The sequence below is a fragment of the Brachyhypopomus gauderio genome, chromosome 18, assembly GCF_052324685.1.
Source record: "Brachyhypopomus gauderio isolate BG-103 chromosome 18, BGAUD_0.2, whole genome shotgun sequence".
In the NCBI taxonomy this organism is placed as follows: domain Eukaryota; kingdom Metazoa; phylum Chordata; class Actinopteri; order Gymnotiformes; family Hypopomidae; genus Brachyhypopomus; species Brachyhypopomus gauderio.
The window spans coordinates 9,527,705-9,550,449 of NC_135228.1; the positions used below are offsets into that span (position 1 = coordinate 9,527,705).

General features: G+C 41.7%; 1 protein-coding gene across 2 annotated transcripts; it reads right to left on the reverse strand.

Moving 5' to 3' along the window:
• Nucleotides 1-398: 398 nt before the first annotated feature.
• Nucleotides 399-22,356, reverse strand: acsl6 (acyl-CoA synthetase long chain family member 6). 2 transcript variants are annotated; one of them, XM_076980004.1, is made up of 22 exons: nucleotides 22,042-22,356; nucleotides 12,826-13,046; nucleotides 10,282-10,393; nucleotides 9,854-9,918; nucleotides 9,214-9,315; nucleotides 8,994-9,093; nucleotides 8,552-8,730; nucleotides 7,841-7,873; nucleotides 6,569-6,620; nucleotides 5,531-5,604; nucleotides 5,267-5,344; nucleotides 4,353-4,487; nucleotides 3,920-4,054; nucleotides 3,665-3,760; nucleotides 3,372-3,444; nucleotides 2,260-2,348; nucleotides 1,910-2,026; nucleotides 1,467-1,610; nucleotides 1,258-1,359; nucleotides 1,063-1,134; nucleotides 815-951; nucleotides 399-713 (listed from the first exon to the last, which is right to left on the reverse strand). In XM_076980004.1, exons 1-22 carry the CDS (start codon nucleotides 22,085-22,087, stop codon nucleotides 710-712), a joined length of 2,166 nt encoding a protein of 721 aa, XP_076836119.1. In that variant the 5' UTR covers nucleotides 22,088-22,356; the 3' UTR covers nucleotides 399-709. The 2 variants fall into 2 exon arrangements, with proteins under 2 accessions (XP_076836119.1, XP_076836120.1); XM_076980005.1 differs by lacking the exon at nucleotides 22,042-22,356 and adding an exon at nucleotides 19,756-19,831 and having other exon boundaries at nucleotides 399-951.
• Between the last annotated feature and the right edge of the window lie 389 nt (nucleotides 22,357-22,745).

Genomic DNA, 22,745 nt, shown 5'->3' on the forward strand with positions numbered 1-22,745 from the left:
ATATGATACTGATTCATTCAACAGTAGATTATACAGTTTTTGTCACTACACGCAAAAATCCATTCAAACCATTGCTTAAATATGTTTACATCTAGTTTTCATCAGTATTTACACTACCTTTTAAACTTCGGAATGGAAAGAAATGGAAAAGCCAAACATTTGACAGGTCCAAAATTGCTAAGTCAGTGGCATGCCCACTCGTGAAAAGCGAGCTAATGTAACAGAAGCTAACTACCTAGAATTACAGCAATTCATCTTGTGAGTGTTTGCTATGTATGCTTATGTGTCTTATATGAATGTTTGTGTCTCTTATATGAATGGGGGTTTTTTGGCCTGAAAAAACATGGGAATCTCAAGCAAGAACTCTCCAAGTGAATGTTGGGTACACAGCATGCATCGTCCTTTGTTTTTGTGGGGTTTTTTTTGTTTGTTTGTTTTTTTTTTACCCTGACATTTTCAACTGCACCAATGAACAAAAACACAAAGATGAAAGGTACATTTGCATTGCATGGTCAGTCTGTAAAGGAAAAAACGAAGTAAGCATGTTGTCTTGTTGGTTGAGACTGCTACCGCTTTTGCGGCAGGGGACAGTTTTGGTTGTAGCTTTGCCACTCTTCCCAAAGGCACAACGACTGTTGATAACTGTCCAAGCAACCGAGATTGTGCTCCATTCATAGTGTATGACTCATTCTGCATGCTTTACAGTGTGTCAGCTAGGGGTTTGGATGAGGGAAATTTAAGGACAAACGGTTAATTGTCAGCAATGTCACAAAAAAAATCCTCTGTCTTTATTTGGTGATGGGGAAACTTTTACATGGAGATGTTGTTGTACAGCTGATCGATCTCCAGCTTGAAATATTCCTTCAGCTCTGTCCTCTTGGCTTTTAACGTGGGGGTCAACAATCCATTTTCTATGGAAAACATCTCACTGTGAATGTAAATGTCTTTTACCTGTGGATAAAATAATGCATATGTGTGAGATACCTTTTGTGATTTGTTCATCATCTCATGTTCAAAACATCTCACGCGCACAACGGTAAACCTTTACAGTTATAATCTCACCTGCTCAAAGGAATGGAGGCCACTGGCTTTGCCCAAATGTACCATGTCATCCAAGATGGCTTTCTTTAATTCCTTTACAAACAACAGTGTAGAAAGGCTGTCACTAGAGACATCTGTCATGGCTTGAAATAAAACACACAAGGACTATTTAATTGACACACATGACAGGTCACACTGGTTTTGAATTGCACTTACTGCATTTTTACACAGGTCTTCATAACATCCACCTAAGCCTTTCTTCTGAGCCCATAAAGGCATCACCTCTGGATCTGGTACCACTATCCCAACTAGACAAGACTGTAAGGAGGCAAATTGGAGCAGCACTGTAAATGACCCGTATGAAGCCTGTGCAGATTCTGACCATTAGGTAATGGCGGCTACATCTGACTTAAGACAGCACCAACCTGCAAGCTGTCTCCATGAACATAGAGCTGGGCCAAAGGTTCACTGCGGCTGTATATGTTTTCGATCTTCTCTGGGGAGATGTACTCCCCCTGGGCCAGCTTAAAGATGTGCTTCTTCCTGTCTATGATTTTTAGTGTGCCATTCTGACATAAGAAGATCAGAACAGTTTGTTTGGAATGGAACCAAGCAAATTAGCAAGTGTTCACCATTCTTCTGTCAAGACCAATGAGCATTTAAATCACTTCTAATCTGGTAAGAGTATATAGAAATGACAAGATAATGAGCATTGATACAGAGTGCCAAAATATAATAAGATAAACATTAACTTATAAATGATTTGCATCTTGGTTTAATGTTAAATGTAACATGATGCTCAGGATTTGGAACATGACAGATGTGTAACTGTTTCAGAGCTGATATGAAAAGCGTCTTGTAAACATACAGGTAACCATTGCCCAATGTCTCCTGTGTGGAGCCAGTCATCAGCGTCCAGTGCCTCTGCTGTCTTGACTGGATCTTTCAGATAGCCCTTAAAAACATTTGGGCCTTTTACACAGACCTGCAATTCAAGAAGAATGTGTCTGAGAAAACTCGATTGCATATATAAATCAAAAAGTAAAGTTTGCTGTGAGATATTCAATTTCCCAGAGTGTGAGATATTGAAATGAAGACAAAATCATTTTTTTAATGAGATTCTAAGGAGATTCTTAATAGTTTATTCAGGTCCAGGATAATATGAAATGATTTGAGCTGGGAGGTATTGTGGGTTATGGGAATGGCATTGTGACGTACCTCTCCTTCTCCTTTTGAAGCAAAATAGTTCTTCTCTGGCACATCCACCAGTTTAATGAGGTTGCAGGGCAGGGGTGCACCCACATGACCTGTTAACAACAGGGGCAGGATTAAGAACAAGAACACAATTATCAGAAAAATAGAGATAGTGTCCTAAGCTAATTTTAAAACTTGTCTGGTTCATTAAAGATTTGCCTTATACTTTGAATTGTATTTTAAACTGTTCTTTCAAACAGTGAGATAAGTTAGTTAGGTATTGATATTTTGTATATCCAACTACATAGACCAGAAAATCAGCAAACATACATCGGTTTCATTTTGAAACACATTTATACATGATATTGCTTGAACATAAGATCCAACCAGGTAAATAAACAACCAGGTTTTTTTGTTAATAAATGTCTGGCCACAAGGGGGAGTAATTGATTTATTATTATTTTCTCTTCCATTGTAAGAATAAATACAAAAGGTCTAGGTTGAGGGGGATATCTTACAAATAATGAAACATAACAGATACATAAAGTGTGATAGTCATCCGTATGTGTATGTTTAGAAGGATAAAACATCCAGAACATTCTTCCCAAGCCTTGCATGAAACACTGGTGACCATTACATGGAACCACAGGTCGTTTTGGGCCATTTTTATCTGTCACAAGAAGCTACAAAGTGAGTAGGTTTGCCTCATGTCATGGAGCTGAAAGATACTCGCATCCATCTGACAGGGCAGTCTGAGCTTTTCCAGAAAGGAAATATATATCTTTATATGGTTGTCCTGTATTTCACATTGACACTGTATTCTCTGTGGTGGTGGGAAGCTTGTTTCTCACCCTCTGAAAGAGGAACTGTTGAATTCCGTTACAGTTTTGTTCTTACTCAGCTGAGCACAGCATTTGACTGTGTGAAATAAAGGTCTCCAGCACGGCATGCAAAAGGTCTTTTTGGCAGTTAGCGTCTGGATAGGAACTTCCATGCTGAGTGGCTGTGCTGGGCGTGGTATGCAGGGGAGGCACCTGCTACTCCGTTTCCTGAGAAATGTCAACGTGTGGATTCGCCCGGTTTCCGGGTTATTGTTTAACTGAAATTCAGGTTGTCACCATGACAGCAAGATTTACCTGAAGTCCAATCACCAGGGGTGGTGAAAGTACAGCCAGCTGTACATTCTGTTTGACCATAGGCTTCATACACCTACACACACACACACACACACACACACACACACACACACACACACACACACACACGGCAGGTTGATACACATGGAAACGGGAATAAAAGTTATTAGAGGAAGTCAGAGATAAAGAACAATAGTACTTTTGAGTGTTTTGTGTGTGCAGCCAGTTGTGCGTGCTTGTGCCTGTATTTGCCCGTATGTGTGTGTGCGCACGCGTGTGTATATGGTGCTCACCTGGCAACCCAGCGCTGCTCTCAGGAAGCTGAGCACATTTGGGGAGGTGGGTGCAGCACCTGTTATGATCATGCGAAGCCTCCCGCCTAAACTTGCCTATGAACACACCCAAATCAGGCCCCGCCCCACAGTATTCGTTTAATAAGGTCATGCTCAAACCTGCACACCCACTCACACCTGTACAACCATGTCTAAGCAGCCACTTCAGATGGCAGGGAGTAAATGTGACGTAGCCACACACACACACACACACACCTGAATCTTGCTGAAGAAGATCTTGTCCCAAATGCTGTCACTGCGGATGACACCGCTGCTGACTTCGGCACCTTTTCTCTTTGCAGCGAAGTTGAGAATCCAACGCTTCACAGGGTTATTGGCCTGACTGAAGATCTGAACAACCACCAACAAACAACCACCGTCACTGTTCTGTGCGTATGTGTGTTTGTTTCGTTTGGTTTATTTATTACTACTTTAAATTAATTGTGTTTTCTTAGTGAGCACAAAGTGTCAATTAACCGCCTGTGCCCAGGTCACAGAGAACAGGGGAAGCGATTAGCATGTTTCCCACACGTCGCGGCTAAACGCTTCCTTCCTGCTTGCACTGAGCACGCTCTGACAGCATGCACCTGGAGACCCACTGGAGGCCGCAGGGCTAACGCATGGTTCGGCCCACCAGCCTGCCTCTCACCTTGTCATACATGCGGTTTAGGAGGCGAGGGACCACAGGGAAGATAGTGGGTCGAAGGGCTTTCATATCCTCTGATAGGAGACGAATATCACCCTGGAAAAAGCCAATCCTCCCACCATGGCAGTATACTACTGACTGGAAACACACACACACACACACACACACACACACACACACACACACACACACACACACACACACACACACGTGCATGAACATGCATGCACACATTTAATCATGAGCTAAATCTTAAGCAGGTTCCAGTGTAAAGAAGCAAACCATGAGTGATACTGGACAAAAAGTGCACAGCTAAGTGTCAGTCGGAGTTACACCATGCAGGTTCTTTGTTCTGGAAGGAAGGTGTCATGTGGTAGTGGGAGCATTTGAGGACATGGAATCTTTACAGGAAGTGAAAAGTCGGTCAGTTTCCCAGTATTTATGTGTGTGGGGGGGCGTGGGTGGGTGGGTGTATATATGGCTGTTTTATGAGATAAAAGTGTCCTAACTATGCCAAAAAGCCCAAAGAAAAGCAGGGGGAACAGGTAACTTGTCCATCAAAAATACATAAAGAGATTAAAGACACAAAGAGCAAATACATTTCTGTTTGCTTTCTGAGATTAGGACTACTGCTTAGAAATACCATTTTGTGTACATGCCAATGTTTACATATGTGACATATTTACAACCTCACATTCTATCAAGCCATAAAACTAGTGTGTATTTTTGTGTGCTGTATTAAGTTTAGACATATGCCAAAAATATTTAAAAGTGAAAAATCTATGTGTGGGGATGGAGCTTCTCACTGGCTAATTTAGTATGAGAGTACTCAGCACTTATGTGCCACTGATACAGATGACCCTTTGTTTGTGTCATGCCTACTACCCACACGTACTTAACATGTTCTCACAGGTTACCTCAATGAGCCTCTCAAACATGTGGGCAAGCGGCAGGAAGGAAATGAGGACGTCGTCTTGATTAGGAAAGATGACTTTCTGCAAAGACACACAAGAGACAGCGACTGTAGTTAAAACTAGCTCGCCTGAAAAAATGTAAACAAAGTGCTGTTTCCTGCAAGTAAAAGTTAGCTTATCTCCCCCCAGTACCAGCTAAATGCTCTTCAGAATGACCCAAGCCTGCTTCTGATATTGTTTGTCAGACTCTTTCTTAAACCGACTTACATCAGTTACTTTTATAAAACCGGAAAAATCCGCAACAACGTTTCCATGTGTAAGCATCACACCCTTGGGATTTCCTGAAATCACACACACATACACACATATATACACACACAAACTTTATCACAACATTAGACAAAAACACTCTGCAACATCCTGTTTAATAAATGGGACATTTCCATGTACAACAAATTGCGTATGTAGCTTTGAGCAGGCAGAGCTCATGCAGGGGCAGGACTCTTCCTCCTCTTCCCTGTTTATGACCTTTAGCAGATTCCAAAGGAAACACGAAATTTATGGCTTCTGTCCTGAAAGACCGAACAACCATCCGCATTCCATACCGTGTTGAATCCCATTAAAAATTTGCCAAAGGCCAGAAGCAGAGTGATGTTGGGTTCCAGACAGAGACCCTTAAAGCCAGAGAGCACTTCCCAGGACATCACTATCCCGGACAGTGTTACCCAGGATATTGCTACCTAGGAGAGTGCATCCCAGGACAGCTGAAGGTTTTTGGGTTAGGTCATTGTGCAGGGGAACCACATGCTGGCCAAGTCCAGCACAGAAACATTAGAAAGATGTGTGTTCCCTCTGAAGGTGATGATGTCATGGGCTGCAGTACGACTTTAGCACTGAATGCTGTTTTTGAATGTTTGTGGGTGTCTTTCAGCTGTCAAAGCAAACACAATACAGCGGGACACAATACAGCGGGACACAATGCAGCGGGCAAGTGAGCGTTAAATAAGTCACATGTAGAGGAAGAAACATTGCTCACGTATAATACACAAAATAATAACCACCCTCCAGTATGCAAACAGCCCTTAAAATAGCAGTAATTACATTAAGCCTGCTAATCTCAGCTCTTGTGCTTGGCTTTAGCGGGTTAAACATGCACAGATATTAAATATTATTTTATATGATAAAAAAAATTTGAAACACCCTGCAAAGGTCACATTCTCACTTCTGTAATCAAATCTCCTGACATATACTTGCAAAAGTGAGCATGACATGAGTGCTGTAGAATCCTGTTCTGAGCTGATGTACCTGTTGTTCCACTCGTGAAGCAGACAATGGAGAGGTCTTCTGGTCGAGGCGGCTGGGTGGACAAACATGATATTATCATTTGCTAGTCAACATGGAAAACAAATATTTAAGCATATAAAAACTAATATATAATTAATTATATTAATATTAATAACTAATATTTCTTGTCAGCACTTCACCTGCTATAGGGATTTGTATTTTCCCATACCAAAGGACATATATGGTCAAAAATGCACATTTAAAAGTTTACATTTACATTTTCAGCATTCAGCAGATGCTCCTGTCTGGACCAACTTACAATAATGTTTAGTAGTCTCAGTGGAAGAAATCCTTATGCTAGTATATTAGGCCAGAGCCTAAGGAGACCGTTGAGAAATATCCTTATACTAGTATACTAGGCCTGAGTCTAAGGAGACCATTAACACTAGAACCCTGTCAGAGGGACAACACACAAAGAAAGTGCAATGTATTTATTCTAATAAAGGTGATTACTCTAGTAAAAGTGATATAACTGACAATGGGTCAATCAAGTACTGCTTGAAAAGATTGGTCTTCCGTCTACATTTGAAGATAGTGTATTTTACAGAGACTGGTCTTCTGTCTACATTTGAAGATAGTGTATTTTACAGAGACTGGTCTTCCGTCTACATTTGAAGATAGTGTATTTTACAGAGATTGGTCTTCCGTCTACATTTGAAGATAGTGTATTTTACAGAGACTGGTCTTCCGTCTACATTTGAAGATAGTGTATTTTACAGAGACTGGTCTTCCGTCTACATTTGAAGATAGTTATTTTTTACAGAGACTGTAACTTTGCAGTAAACATCGATGCTGCGGCCGCTCTGGGTTGGTGGTGCCAGAGGAATGTAATTTTGTTACCTTGTACTTGTGCAATGTGTAATGACAATAAAGCTCTATGCCATACTATACCATACCATACATTTTACCCACAAATCCTCCACAGCATTAAACAGAGGACGAGACTTTCTATTATTTTTCAGTTTTTCTAAAGCAGTGACCTTAAATGATGCCGTAAAGGTGTGAGCCCGGAGCTAACTGGCTTTACTGCATGTGCACGTTCTTAGTCCTTCATAATATCAGGGCAATTATTCTGCTATGACAAACTGATCTGTAATTAGGGTCAATTATGTGTCCCCAGAAGCCACTGCTGAGAATCTGGGGAAAATTGGGGATGTGATACAAAATGACAAATAAAAGTCTAACCAAAACAAGCACACATGACTGGGTGGTGATAAATTCACTCTTACTCACCATTGGTTTTCTGTAATGTTCTTGACCTAAAGCCTGAAGATAACAAAACCATGCAAACAGACAACATTTTGTGTTACCGTCTCAGTGGTGGCAAGCTTGAAATGCAGTAAGATAAATGTTTTCATCATGGAATTTTTAACCATGGCAACATTCGGAAAAGTACAATTAACATAACAAGACTGCTAGCAGAGAGGGACAAGCTGTTGAACCCGTTTAGATAGTAGCTTTTAACAACAGTGTTTTTCAGTCCCAGCAGTAAATGTAAAAGCATGAAATGTTCATGTTGTTTCACCTTGTAGTCCTTTAATAATTTGTCTTGAATGCAAAGTGAGTCAGATACACTACCAACGAAAAACTATAGAATCCCATAAGTATTTATGGAATGCCTGCACACAACCACGTGCAAACGGAGGAAAAATCCTACAAGCAAACAGGTCTTTACATGCTTATCTGCATCAACAACCTTTAAAGGATCATAGTTGTTATGCATTCTTACTCTCAAAACTATCACAGTAATCTGGTAGTCTGGGATCTCAATAAAATGTTTGTTTACAGTCAAATGTGCGCTGTGAAAGATTTTGAAATGTCGTGGATTTGTACAGTCTGTTGTTTGCACAGCAAGAGTGCACAATATGGAGCATAAAAGGCCTCACTTGTGCGTGTAACTTCTTCTCCAGCGCTACAGTCATTCATCTGGCAGTGCCTGTGTACCTCAACGTCTTTCAGGGCCTGGATGTGGACGCCACACTTCTCGCACTGGTCCGACAGCTCCAGGCCGAAGGGGTCCATGAGGATGACTCTCTTCAGCCCAGGCGTCTCCCCCCGCTCCACATTTCCAAGCAGCACCTTTGCCTTCTCTGGCTTATCGCAGATCACCGTAGAGATATCCGCTACGGAGACACACGGCAAGGTCTTGCTCGGCCTACTTTGCTCAAGGACGTGCACAAGGATGGACAGCTGATGAAAAACAGCCCCCCAAATCCAGCCCGCTATATTTTGGGGTTGACGGCCAGGAATTGGGGGACTGTCGATTCACCCTTTCATTGTTGTTTGCATTTGCCATGAGCATAGATAGATTAAGACTTTATTCACGTGTTTGATAGAGTTAGATGCATTAATAAAGAGGTAATAAGATAATCACTAATATTCTTACCAATGTTGATAATGTATCGAATAGCATCAGGCCCAAGTGTGTCGTAAAGCGGTACCACCACCATGGAGTAGGTGTAACACGCAAGCTCGGAGATTAACCACTACCGGGACACACATGTTGCCTCTCGTTAAACCCATTGGACAAACCTGACAAACATTATTTTCAATACCAATTTATGTCATTGCCCCATTTCCATTCCAATCACCCATTGGCCTCTCACCTCTGGTCTGTTTTGCGCAAACACACCAATGAATTGGTCTGGGTTGGGGAGGCATCCCTGAGACAGTAAGCCTGACCCCAGGTGTTCTGCCCGGGTTGTGACCTACAGGGATAGGGGAAAACCATGTGGCAAACCATTGAGCAAGATGCCATGACAGTTGCTAATCACTCTGAACAGGGTCGGAACTGGGGACAGCAGCAGGTTAGCAGAGACACAACACATACTGTCTAATGTCCAAGTAAATGCAAGTGCCAATTGTCTAAAAAAGAAGTAAATATCTTTGTCAAATTGTACTGCAACTCATATACCTTAAACATATAACCTATAATAAAAAAGGACAATACAACAATTTGAATATTTTCAATTTTAAAACCTAGTTAAAATGAGTGTTACAGACATAGTATAGTGTGCAATGTGTAGTGTTGTAATGTAATAATAATAATTTTGCTTTAGTATCTCAAATGTGCATTACTGATAATTACTTCAGAAGATAACTTTTGCCTACACTTTTGCCAGATATCGAGATTGTTTTGCCATCTGCTTTATGAATTTAAGCAGTACTTAAAAAAGTTCAGGCTAACTCCTCTGCAGCACATGTAATCATCTACAAATAAAGATTTAGAGTATTGTCCTCACTCACCTCTTTATAAGACAGCCATTTGTAAGGCTGGTTGGGGAGACGGGACCCTAAACACGGTCCATTTCCTGAGGAGCCAATATCATAAGCCAGAGTTAGGTCACGCAAGAAGTGGTCAAGTGGTCACTGGTTCCTACATGAACCCCTGGAGATGGGCAGCAATATCTCCTGCATGTGACAGCAGGATTTTCTCAAATATGTGCACTTAATTGACCTCGCAAATAAAATGGTGGGTTTGATGGCCCCTCTGTTCTTGAATTTAACCAAAAAAATAAAAAAAATAAACACTGAAGCCAAAATGCACCTGCATAAGTGGCAGACCCTACATGTTTTCATATGAAAACAGAATACATTACAATATATATCCTCAAATTAAAGTGTAAGTAACATATATTGTCATGGATTTCTCAGGAGTGGGTCTCTGGACTTACCAGATACGTGTAGTCCACGCTGGAAAGCCTCGTACAAGGTCTTGGCATCTTCATGGTAGTGTGTGAGCAGCTTGCCATCGTCACCCAGCATAGATTGCCGGCCGCCGCTCTCCTTTTCAAAAACAGAGGAGGGAGAAAATCTTGGTAAAGAGAGACAAAGCAGCAGAAGACGCAACAACACGATCTGTTTGGTGCAAATACAGATCAATGTATTTAATTTAATGTATTTTATTCAATGTCTTTAATTTTATCTAAGGCTATTTAAAACCTCTTTAAAACACTCTTCTGTTGTCTGACTTCAGAAACAAACATACCTAAAACAAATTATTTATGTGTAAATAGATAAAAAATGAAAACAACTCAATAACAGTAACATATAGTATATTATGTCTTATTTTAATTTTAAGATAGTAATATATTTATGCTTATAGCAAGTGAAGATCTTTTTTGAATGTTAGTCTTAATCATTGCCTCTCTTCCTCCTCTTACCCATTCTGGGATACAGACTTAAAAGAACGACATGCATGGAGCCTGCTTCCTTGATGCTGCCTCATTGCTAGACATTCACAGCAATAATACAGCTGCCCAAATATTACAGGCATCTTGTGTGCACGTAGGACATGACAATCGGCATGAGAGGAATCTTTTGTGTCATCTCAGGACATGGGTGGAGAGGCCTAAGGGGACAAATGTGCCTGCCATGACACTCCTATGCAAATGATGTATACGCGTGTTTGCAATGGCTACGCCATCAGAGCTAGGGTCTCTTTCACTCTGATCCATTTCCTTTTCTAAAAGGAAACCATGTAGCTGTCAGTCAGACAAGGCAGGAATGTGGGAGGGAAATGGGTGTTGAATGTCTTGCGGTTACGTTAGAGTACACATGAAATTCAGGAATAATCTAAAATGCACTCTGACCTTTACAGGTGAACCTAGTGTCTCTAAACTTTCGAATGTACATGTCCAACTGTTCAATGTTACAGTACTTTCTGCACAACTTGCTGTTCTCTAACGAGGAGCTTAATGAGCTTAATGAGTGAATGAGCAAAATTCACAACAGTGTTGTGATCCAAGAATCGATTAATATATTTCCTGGTTCAATTAGAATTGGCGTTTAAACAGTCCTACTCATCATGCTGTTCATATTTTGACATCACAAGACCAGGATGACACCTAACAATTGATCAACAGTACCTCGCTATTGCGAGCATTCAAACAGGATGTTCTTAGACAGAAGTGGCGACTGAGCTTAGAGTGTCACAGAACGTCATCAGCAGGTTGCAGAGATACATGGAGACACATGGAAGAGTCACAGAAATGCGTAGAAGTGGATGTTCTTTGGACACATCCCACACTGATGACTGCTTCATTGTGAACAGTGCCATGTCGCAACTCTAGGTACATTTAAGGGAGGTGGGAAGCTCCCAAGTGTCATGTCAGACCATTCAAAACCGTTTACATCAGAGTGGTCTACATGTTAGATGACCTGCAAGGGTACCAGACCACACCACCAGGCAAAGGTGTCACTCTCTTACATGGGCCAGTGAGCATTTACACTCAACGAGGGACCAGTGGGCCTCAGTGCTGTTCACTGATGAAAGTCAATTCACACTGAGCAGAAATTATGGCCACCAACGATGTTGAAGACGTCAAGGAGAGCGCTGTGCTTCAGTCTCTGTTGTCACCAGATGAGCCTTTGGTGGTGGTGTAACAGTGTAGAGATTGGGGTACCTAAAATGGAGTGGCCTGAACTTTCTCCAGATCTGAAGATCCATGGAAATCCTACGGGATCAGCTGAATCGCCATGTAGAGGCTCATAACTCTGTACCTCCAGAACCTCAATGACATGAGGACCACCTTTCAAGAAGAGTGAATGCCATGCCTCAACAGACAATATGTCTGCATGGGATGTCATTGTCAAACTGCAATTGATGCTCAATATATGTTTATAATGATGCTCAATAATAATGTTACATATGACGTGCGCTTGCTGAAGCCTATCTTAAAGAGATTTAAAAGACTTTAAATTATTATGTGAAAATGGTAAACCCATATGGTAAAATATACATGAATATGATTTTTTGCTCTGAATGTACTGCTGTCACAGGTATTTTGATTAGCCAGTGACAGGCTCTGAGACAATTGTTCTTTTCATGCAAATCTAACCTACAAGCATTCATTCTACACTTAAGCATAAAAGTACTGACTTGTTCTCAAAAACTAAAACTTTAGATACAAAGACTTGAGAACAAAGCTTTGGAAATTAGGCTAATTACACATGCTTTTTCTTTTCACTTATACTTAAAAGTGCAGGGGCTTGTTTCCTGTGTTCACTAAATGACTTTGAGAACAACTGATCTTAAGCAAGCACTATGAAAGAGCCTCCTCAGCCCTAACCAGTAACGATGTGACGGCAGAAAGAACCCCATCCCACCTGCGCACCATCTGGGGAACTTCCCTAATCCCAACTTCCGCATCCCCATTCCCAGCGACTTTATGAAAGCTGGATATAACATATCGATGGCATTTGGTTAACTGGCCTACCTCGACTTGTTCCGACTGGTGCCGGAGATCGCAGGGGGGCGTGATGGCGCGGGGACGTGTGGCCAGCCAGTAGGCCAGCATGGCGGCCAGAGCACCCAGACCAACCAGCGTGGAGGCAGGCAGCGAACGGAAGAGCTGACCCAACTGCCCCAGCTCGGGCAACTGCAGGCCAAGCAGCAGCTCCTGTGCCCGGATCCTCTCCATCAGCGTCGAACTTAGCTCTGACCGACAGAGAGAGAGAGAGACGGTATGTGACATCTGTTGATTTATGAGAGGAGGAGAAGCATATGTTTTGGTCAGGAAGTATTGAAATCTGACACATGAACACGCCATGCTACAAGTGGAAGTGAGATCGCTAGGTTGTGTGCGTGTTTGGCTGTGTATGGTGCAAGTGTGTTAGGGTATATCAGTGTTTAAAGTGCCACCTGTTGTAATATTTTTAGATCTAAATAGATGCATAATTACGCTTCTACAAATTATACTTCTTCAAACACAAAAGTTAATTCATTTAAAGCTTGGACAGCAGCAACCAGGAGCAAAGCACGAGTACAGAAAAAGAAACCAAGAAAGTTAACAAAGCTCCAGAAAGTGGATGTGGGTAGACGGCCAGGTCTTTGCTTTTCATAGTACATCAATAGCGACATAACCTCATGGTGTCTGTCTCTTTTTCACACATACAGACGCAAACTGCTGTGTGTGCTGGGCTCTTCCTGAAGTAGCAAAACAACAAACCACAGAAGCTGCTAATGGCTATAACAGAACCACAAAAGTACCACTGCTTTAGATTTGTTGTCTTCAATTACAAATAAGGAAGTGACACCTCTTTTTTTTCATGAACACCTTGGAAAGGGCAGCCGCCTGGGTTCCTGTCTGAAACCAGCTTGTAGAGCTGTAGTACAACACTGTAGTACGCTTGATAATCAAGGAATATAATTGTCATATAGTCAAGAATCACAACTCTTTCTCTCTTACTCACTCACTCACACACACACACACACACACGCACACGCACACGCACACACACACACACACACACACACACACACACACACACACACACACACACACACACACAACTATCCAAAACAGAGCATAGGACACACAAGTAGTTTTCACACTACGTCTACATATTTATTAGTAATTATGTTATACATATGTACAGTGAGGAAAATAAGTATTTGTACACCCTGCAACTTTGCAAGTTCTCCCACTTAGAAATCATGGAGGGGTCTGACATTTTTATCTTAGTTGCATGTCCACTGTGAGAGACATAATCTAAGTCCACCTCCACTCCACTTATTATTCTAAATTAGAAGCACCTGTTTGAGGTCGCTATCTGCATAAAGACACCTGTATACGCCACACAATCAGTAAGACTCCAACTACTAACATGGCTAAGACCAAAGAGCTGTCCAAAGACACAAGAGACAAAAATGTAGACCTCTACAAAGCTGGAAAGGGCTATGTGGCAATTGCCAAGCAGCTTGGTGAAAAAAAGATCAACTGTTGGAGCAATTATTAGAAAATGGTAGAAGCTAAACATGACTATCAATCTCCCTCAGCCTGGGGCTCCATGCAAGATCTCACAAAGGTGAGGGATCAGCCCAGAACTACACAGGTAGTCAACACATTTAACACTTTTCCCTGGAGTCCACAGATTTCCAAGGGATGTCTGATTTTCACACATTGTTGGTATTATATATAATACAACAATACATGATTGCAATCAAAACATGATTTTGATTTGGCTACAATGAAGGAATTTAAGAGATGCTGAATTAGTTATTTTAACAGCTCAGAAATACCACCTGCAAAAATATGCTGAGGTAGATAAAAACAGAAAAAGATGCACTAAACGGCTTAAATTATATAACAGCCCGATAACTTCAATGGCCAGCAGGTACTAGAGCTATAATATGGCCAATTCAGATACTCAGTACACTACTTCTGTCTGAAAGCTTGCACCTTTGAACCAGCTATCAAAAGATCAAAGAGTGCACCTGTTATGAAACCAAAGAACCAGGTCTCGCTGAATATTCTCATAATCACAAAGGACCAGTTTCCTTTAGTGACGCCTGACTGTGATCTGGCTGGGCAGAATAAATGCAATGCTGTACACAAGCAGAAAGATTCTACTAATGGTGTAATTTACCCAGAGACTATGATATGGTACCTTAAACATTAAATATATGGGCCAATATACCACTGAATTGTTTTACTATATACAGATACAACATGCTATGATCAAGAGTCTCAAACATAGCACCTTTACTCTATGCAAATGCTATGACCAAGTGTTAGCAAGACATTTAATCCTAGCGTGTAATGTTATAGCAATGTAATGATTAAATGTCCTAATTTTACATGCCACCTGTCATTAATCCCCAGAGCCTGAGAGGGCAGAACAGTTGAACGGTTTTGATGTTATCCGTGGGTAGTCCACGGATGTGGTCTTTGAACTTTAAACGCACACACCCATAGACATGCACACACTCATAGACATGCACAGAAACACAACTGATTTGTTGAAGAGCCTCGTGACTCATCAGGGTCAGCCTATCATGGGGCCTGTCATCAGTTCACACAGTCACATCAGTTCGACCTCCAGTCGTCTACCATCAAGTCGTGCGGAGGAAGGTGTGAAAGTTCATATTTCCTGTGCAGCCCTTGTGTTTATATGGACTTTGGTACAGTAATTGTATGATTGTATAGACTGTCGCCCCTTATGTCTCATTGACTTGATGCATGCTCTGTAATCCAAGTACAAGAATCCAATAAAGTTGACTTAGTTGACTCAGAAATGTATCTAAATAAATAAACTGGTGCCCAGACGAACTGAGTCAACTTTCTTGGATTACATTGTATTGGCTCTAAGTTCTTGCACACCCGAGACTTGATTTCCTGCAATGTGCAGTGGCAAAGGTGACGTCAACATATCTGCTCTCCCCTCACATATGCAGGCTCTCTCTCTCTCTCTCTCTCTCTCTCTCTCTCTCTCTCTCTAGCTCCTTCTCTCTCTCCTTTTTTATCTGTCTCTCTCTCTGTCTCTCCTTTATCTCTCCCTCCTTCTTTATCTCTCTCCCTCCCTCCCTCTTGCCCTGGCTCTCTGACACTCACTGACTAGCTATCTCTCTCCCTTTCTCTCTCTCTCTCTCTCTCTCTCTCTCTCTCTCTCTCTCTCTCTCTCTCTCTCTCTCTCTATGTATGATAAAAATAGCCCTCCTAGCATTACTCTGTGACACAGCGAAGCACACAATGCAGAACCCAGCAGAATTTGCACCCTCATCTAATTCCCAGATTACTCCACAAACTATACATGTCGTCAGCAGGTGGAGAGACACAGGATATGCTGGATTTGGGTGTTAATATTTAGTTCAGAATGACAAAGAGAATCATAATGTAAATTTATGGTAAGCTTGTGTTTCACTGCATTGAACCCAAACAAAAAAAATAGCTTGAAATTGTGAGCATATACATGATATTTTTATAAAACATTACAAGTTCCAAATATTAGTTTGGAACTATTATACCTACACATGACATGGTCAAAATTCCAAAATGTGACCAGAGACAATAGCATTAATTAATTTTATGCAACACATTTTAGTCTCATCTACTGTATGTTTGTAGCAAGGTATTGACACTGGAAAAGACCCAAGACAGACGCAGGACATGAGTCACAGTGGAGCACTGCTTCATCTTTAATGTATTGTAATGAGCACCAAACAGCTGACAGTGTATTTAGAGTACTGACTATGAGAACATGCTTAAACGGTTCCTTACCAGTAATGCTTGTCTAAAGTTTTCATAATGGTAATGCCCTAACTGACATGTATGCACAAGATAGACTCACATGTACCAGCAATCTTAGGATCACACGTCAGTCAAAAAACAAATAAACAAATAGAAATTGAATCACAAAGTTTTGAAAAATGAGCCAAAAGCAGTAATTGAATGGACAAGAGCAATTCTGCTCAAGTTTGCTTAGAAAATCACCTGAAATATTTACACAAATTGCATTTAATGTAGATGTGGATCTTTGACTTTTAGATATGAGGCACCTCATAAAACTGTACTGTATCTCAATCCCTCACTCACAGTTAACAAGCAGTAAAGTCTCTAGTACTGTAGGTGGTTCTACTGGGAAGAATACAACAGTAGTTATAGTGGTGTATGTATGGTGGAAAGCAAATAAATTAATAAATAATTCTGAGTAGATGTCCCAAAGAGAACAGCCCCACTGTTTCATGACATCACGCCATGGAAGCTTCCTGGTGTAACTTGAAGTGAATAAATAACTTCTGGGTGAACGCTGAAAACTAAGACTCTGTATCACTGTATTTAAGCGAATCAGGAACTGGACATTTGGGACATTTCCCCAAAGTGAAGTGACTGGTCATATTGTTAGATATTTGCCAGTAAAGACGTGTCATAGTATCATTGTGTGGCACATAAAAATTTACCCGTAGGACATGTGTAGACCCGGGAGATGAGAGGTAAAGAGTTCTTATATACTCCCAAATACATATTTGAAATAAATATATGGATAAAAGCTTCCACTTCATTCACTTAAATGTAACGCAAATTTTCCATACTGAAAACAATGCGCGACAGTTTGTACATGATTTATTGTGCTCCATCTCTGTTAAATTCTCTCCTCACCTGTCATGTCTCTTATCCTGACATTTCTGCCCCTCAGTTTTATTCTAGTCATACATACCCTAAGTGAAAAGCAGCAAAAGGACCAGTGGACATTTATATATTTGTGTATGTATGTGTGTAGAACATTTTTGTGATTGAGCTGATAAAATAACAGAAAGGTACGAGCTAAATTTAAATCATGTGTAGATATGTGTGTAGTACTGTATATCAGGTGGTGTATTTACATCAGAGTCAAGATATCAGAACAATAGTAGCAAGACTCAATATGCAAACAAGTGCACAGTGGCAGAAAAGAGGACTAAATTTGATTCATTTCGGTCATTGACTCAGAAGAGCTTCACACCACAGACAGCCAGTTGCACAGCTGTCCAATGAGGAGTCTGCCTCCACAGTGCTAACGTAATCAGCTAGGCTCTAGGTGTTACTACAGGGCAACCGGACCGGTGAGGGTTCCCTGTGCCTAATGTGACTGGGTTAATTATGTAAGTAACACTCTTCAGGTAAGTAACACTCTTCAGCCATTGCTCCTCCCCAGTAAACCATTTACTTTCTTTACCTGATGCAGAGAAGCTGGTCCATGCTTTTGTCTCATAGAGATTGGACTACTGTAATGGTCTTCTAATTGGATGCTCTAAACAATCCCTAAAGAAACTCGAACTGAACTCAAACAGAATGCAGCAGCTAGAGTCCTCACTAGAGCCAGAAAATCTAGTATCTTCTGGTTTTGTTGACCTATAAGGCGCTAAATGGTCTTGCTCCACAAACCCATTCTATAACCCATCCGACTTCTCTGCTCTCTTAGTTCCAAAAATTAGCAAAACTACATTCGGAGGCAGAGCTTTCTCCTTTAAAGCCCCCTCAGTTATGGAATAGCCTTCCAGCTCCAACCCGAGAATCTGACAAAGTTGCAATCTTTAAAATCTAGACTTAAGACTCATCTATTTAATCAAGCCTTCAGTTAATATTCTACATGTGAAGGTGTGGAGCTCGGGGCCCCCAGTCATTAAGTCTTCTAATAATCTGAGATGTTGGTGCTGTGATCCAGTCATGTGATCACTCCAGTTGTGACTATAACTTGGGTGGGAGGCAATGGCTCAGTGAGCCTTCATGACTGTGGTCACCTCCAGGCCCCTCCCTTTAATTATGCTGCTGTAGATAAGCCTGCCGGAGCCACATGCTAATCACTGGCACCTGTGCAATGTATGCCTGTTTAAATCAATTGTTGTTTAAATTGATGTTCACATACTCAACCTGTATTTTATATCTTGGTTGCATGCTTCTACCAAAGACAATTCCATACAAGCACCTAGGAGATGGTCTGGCTTGCCAGTAGATGCGCCAATGCCATTGTTGTATGTGCCATTGCTGCAAGAAGACGTGCTGAAGCTAGCTCCTACCTGAGGCTCACCATCTGCATTGAAGGGACTGTGACTACTCTGCCTGGAATTAGAACTATAACTATAGAACTACATTTGAACTATAAATACAGACTTCTGATAGCGGGCCGCCCAATGGAGGATGGGTTCCCTTTTGAGTCTTGGTCCTCCTAAAGTTTCTTCCTAATCCCTGCCATCTTAGGGAGCTTTTCCTTGCCACTGTCTCCGCTGGCATGTTCATTAGGGATCTGGACACATATGATTGTAAAGCTGCTTTGTGACAACATGTGTTGTAAAAATACACTAAATAAATAAATTTGACACTCCTCGAGCTTCCTGAAATGCCCTTAATCCTTGTGACCTTCCATGTGTGTCTTCCTTGGAGCCTCGACGACCCTGAACCGGGCTGAATGTGACTGAAGGGGACTGGCTGCTGCTGTCTCCATGGGGATGATCATCACGAAGGTCCCGTCTCCCCCACCCACACCCCTTCTCCCCACCTCCAATGTTACAGAAGCAATTAAGCTCCACGGCTACTGGGATTACAGCCTATTAGCCCAGAACGTGGGTGTGCGGTAGCAACCTTTGCCCGCCCACGACTATTTAAAGCCCCTTTGTAAGTTTGTCAGCCCCTCTCCGCATAGCGTCACTGAAATGACTTCCCTCGCACACAGACACCTATGCTGACACCTAACTCTATTAAAAGTAAGGAACCCAAGGAAAACGTCGCCGCTACTCAGCACATGGCAGAGGCTTCATAAGCCACAGCCGCAGACACTCTGTGGTATAAAGACCTCAAATTCCATACGGCAACACAATTTACTTAAGTACCGTGGAAAGCTGCACCACAAAATAAACCAAGTACAAACAGAGGAAAATGGTGGTCACTTACAGAGGTAGAGCCAGATGGAGAGTGTGCACGTGTGTGTCAGCTCTGCAGACGAACTGCACATCACCCTGAGGAAAACCTGCAAGTACCTCCTACCTCTGGGAGATTATGGCACACAAAGAGTGCTGAGTGGCAGATGGGCTAGAGCAGCGCAAAACGCCAAATGAGTTTCGAGTTGTTATGGGCTTGCCTGGCCACCGTATCACACCACCCTCAGCAGACACGGCTCTCTCCCCAACCCCTCCCCCACTTCCCCTCCCCCTCCCACTCCATAATCCATGCTGCTCTCTCTATCCTTCAGCACATGATACACCGGTCTTAGCTTACAGAGCATGCCCATGACACACCTCCACACACAGTCAGACAAAAGATACCCACACAAAACATCATTACAAATTTTGATGTACCTTTTGTGCCCCTGTATCTCACTCTTAGATACACCTTGCAACAGATGCTACATTGTACATAGACTGCAGCACTGCTGAATGCATGTGGCAAGCAGATATCCATTAAATACTGAAAAGCAAACCCTCCAGACGGGCTTTGACTTAGAAAATAGGAAGTGCAAGGAAGATGGCCATAGTAAGGTAGAAACAACATTAGACAAGTAGCTTTGCCTATAGGTAGTCTGTCACTGAATACAATGTTACCATGAGCTGCACTGGTTTCAGATGTGCTGTTAACTAAATAACAGGTCTTCTTCGACTGTCCACATTACCTTCCTCATACTCTGCTAGACTGCTGCAAAACCATAGACAGAACCTCAATGCTCTTTGAAAAACATTTTGACCCATATTTGGGCTTACAATGTAAAAATGAGAACAGCAGTACCAGTGTGGTCCAAATAGGAGCCCATTAACTAATCAACTCCCTAGAATGACAATGTACATAAGATTATGTGCAGATAGATAGTGTTCAACTCAGTGACTTTAGGACATACTCTGAATGTCACCATCGTATTTTCCTGAAATATGATAGGTTAACTCATGTTTGATAAGTAGGGTTCATTAAAATAAAATGCAGTGATGTGTAAATATTGTCCTGTGTGCTTCCACCCAGTTTTAGTGGCCCTTCTAACCAGCACCTGAATACTGCGTTCAATCTAAAAAAGGATAGCTAAAGAACATTAGGCCAACAATTAAACCAACCACACAGACGTTTGTCTTGCACGCTTTGTGAGAGTCAGTGTTGGGTGGGTTATACGATTCTTGAGCTTTTAATTATTGAGGAAGGGAAAAGAATAGGTTTACCTCTGTCTCTGGTTCTACTCTGGTTCGACAGTTTACATAATTGATGAATGCGTCACATGGAGAGTCAGGGACGCATTAAACACGTTAAACTTTACAGCATCTGTTTGCCGTTTGTCAGCGCAGTACCATCAAACATGCAATACCGGCGACCCACGAGAGAAATTTTATTCCCAACAAAACGCCGTGTGCTTGCATGGCAAGGCGTATGAAAGGTGGATTTTACACAGACCGGTCGTATCATTTCAGAACCCTCCTCGCTGGACAGCTCCTTCCAATCACGCTCGGCAGCGGTAGCGCGTGGAGAAACACGTCACCCGTCCCTGTCGCAGCTGAACTGCTCTAACACTTCCACACCGGCATGCGGTTGAACACCGCTGAATAGACGTGCAATTCCACAATTAAGAATGTACATGCGGTACGTTTGATAGTGAATGCCACGTCGATATTATTCTTGATATGCACATCTTCCAAGTCATAACCAATAGTCCACAATTAAAGGTCCTTTAATGAATTAGAGCGGACTGACATAATTTTGATTCAATTTCATATACTCCTAGAAACAACGTCCTTGTACAAGCAGCGTATAGTCTTTATTCAGAGAATGTCGTTCAATAAACCACGACGCATTAGATATAGCATCAGTGGTCGTGTCCCCATCATTTTCGACGTGAAAGATATTTAACCAAATAGCACATTAAAACGATTCGGTAGCCTTCTAAGCATACCATTTCTAAACGTACATGTAAAATATACAGAGTTTTATACTTCATTTATATACAGTTATATTAACACTCTGTCAATTCAGTAATGCAGATGCTGCAGTGTAGTTCAGCACCATGCGTTAACCATTAAAAGAAGTAACGTAGGCCTGTCATTCAGGACATGCCTAATCTGCTTAGTTGCCACTACAGATCTCGACACAAATATGCGGATTCTAAAACGTACGTGTGACTCATGAGAGCGGTGGATCGTCTCATTCAAAGCCATAGGCATCACATGAACTAAAACGAACAAATTCTGCGAAAGACATTTTACTCACCTAGTACGATCCAGACAGAACCCGCAACTAGAGCGAAAGCAAGCATGACTCTCTCATTGAGACTGCTGTCGCAGCACACAACCCTTAGCCCAAGACGGGAAAATGCAGCATCGACTGCAGCGACTACCCAACAGATTAGGTGAGAAGCTGAGTAACGCGAGCTGGTCAGTTGGGGCTTTGCTACCCCTCGTGAAGTACTATCTACCCTTTTAAGGCTATTTAATTCTTTAGTGACAATTCTGTCAATGAATTTTAGCGTGACGGTCTTGGCCGATGGAGAATGAACCTGCGGGGTGAGCAACCTAGAGGATAATGCGCAAGGTTAAAATTGAGATTACGCATTAAATTTGGGAATGTGACCTTCGTGCTAATACGATACGTTAATAATTTTAGTAGATTAATAACTAATAATAATGCTTTAACATGTCAAGAAAGGCCAGACAAAAAAGACAACAGAAAATCGTACTAAATGTTAGACAATCTTGTTATTTTTCTAGCCAAAAGCGTGCAGGCTATAGGCTATAAGGTGCTTTTTTAAGTAGGTCTATTCTAGTAATATAATGTTTTCGGTTTTAGTGACGTTATTAACGTGGCCTGTTCTATAGTTCATTTGGGTTATCACCGTGAGCCTCCAATGATTTCCCCTTACGGAAAAAGGGGGTCTGTCTGACGGTCACACCTTGTCACGTGGTACATGGCTCTGC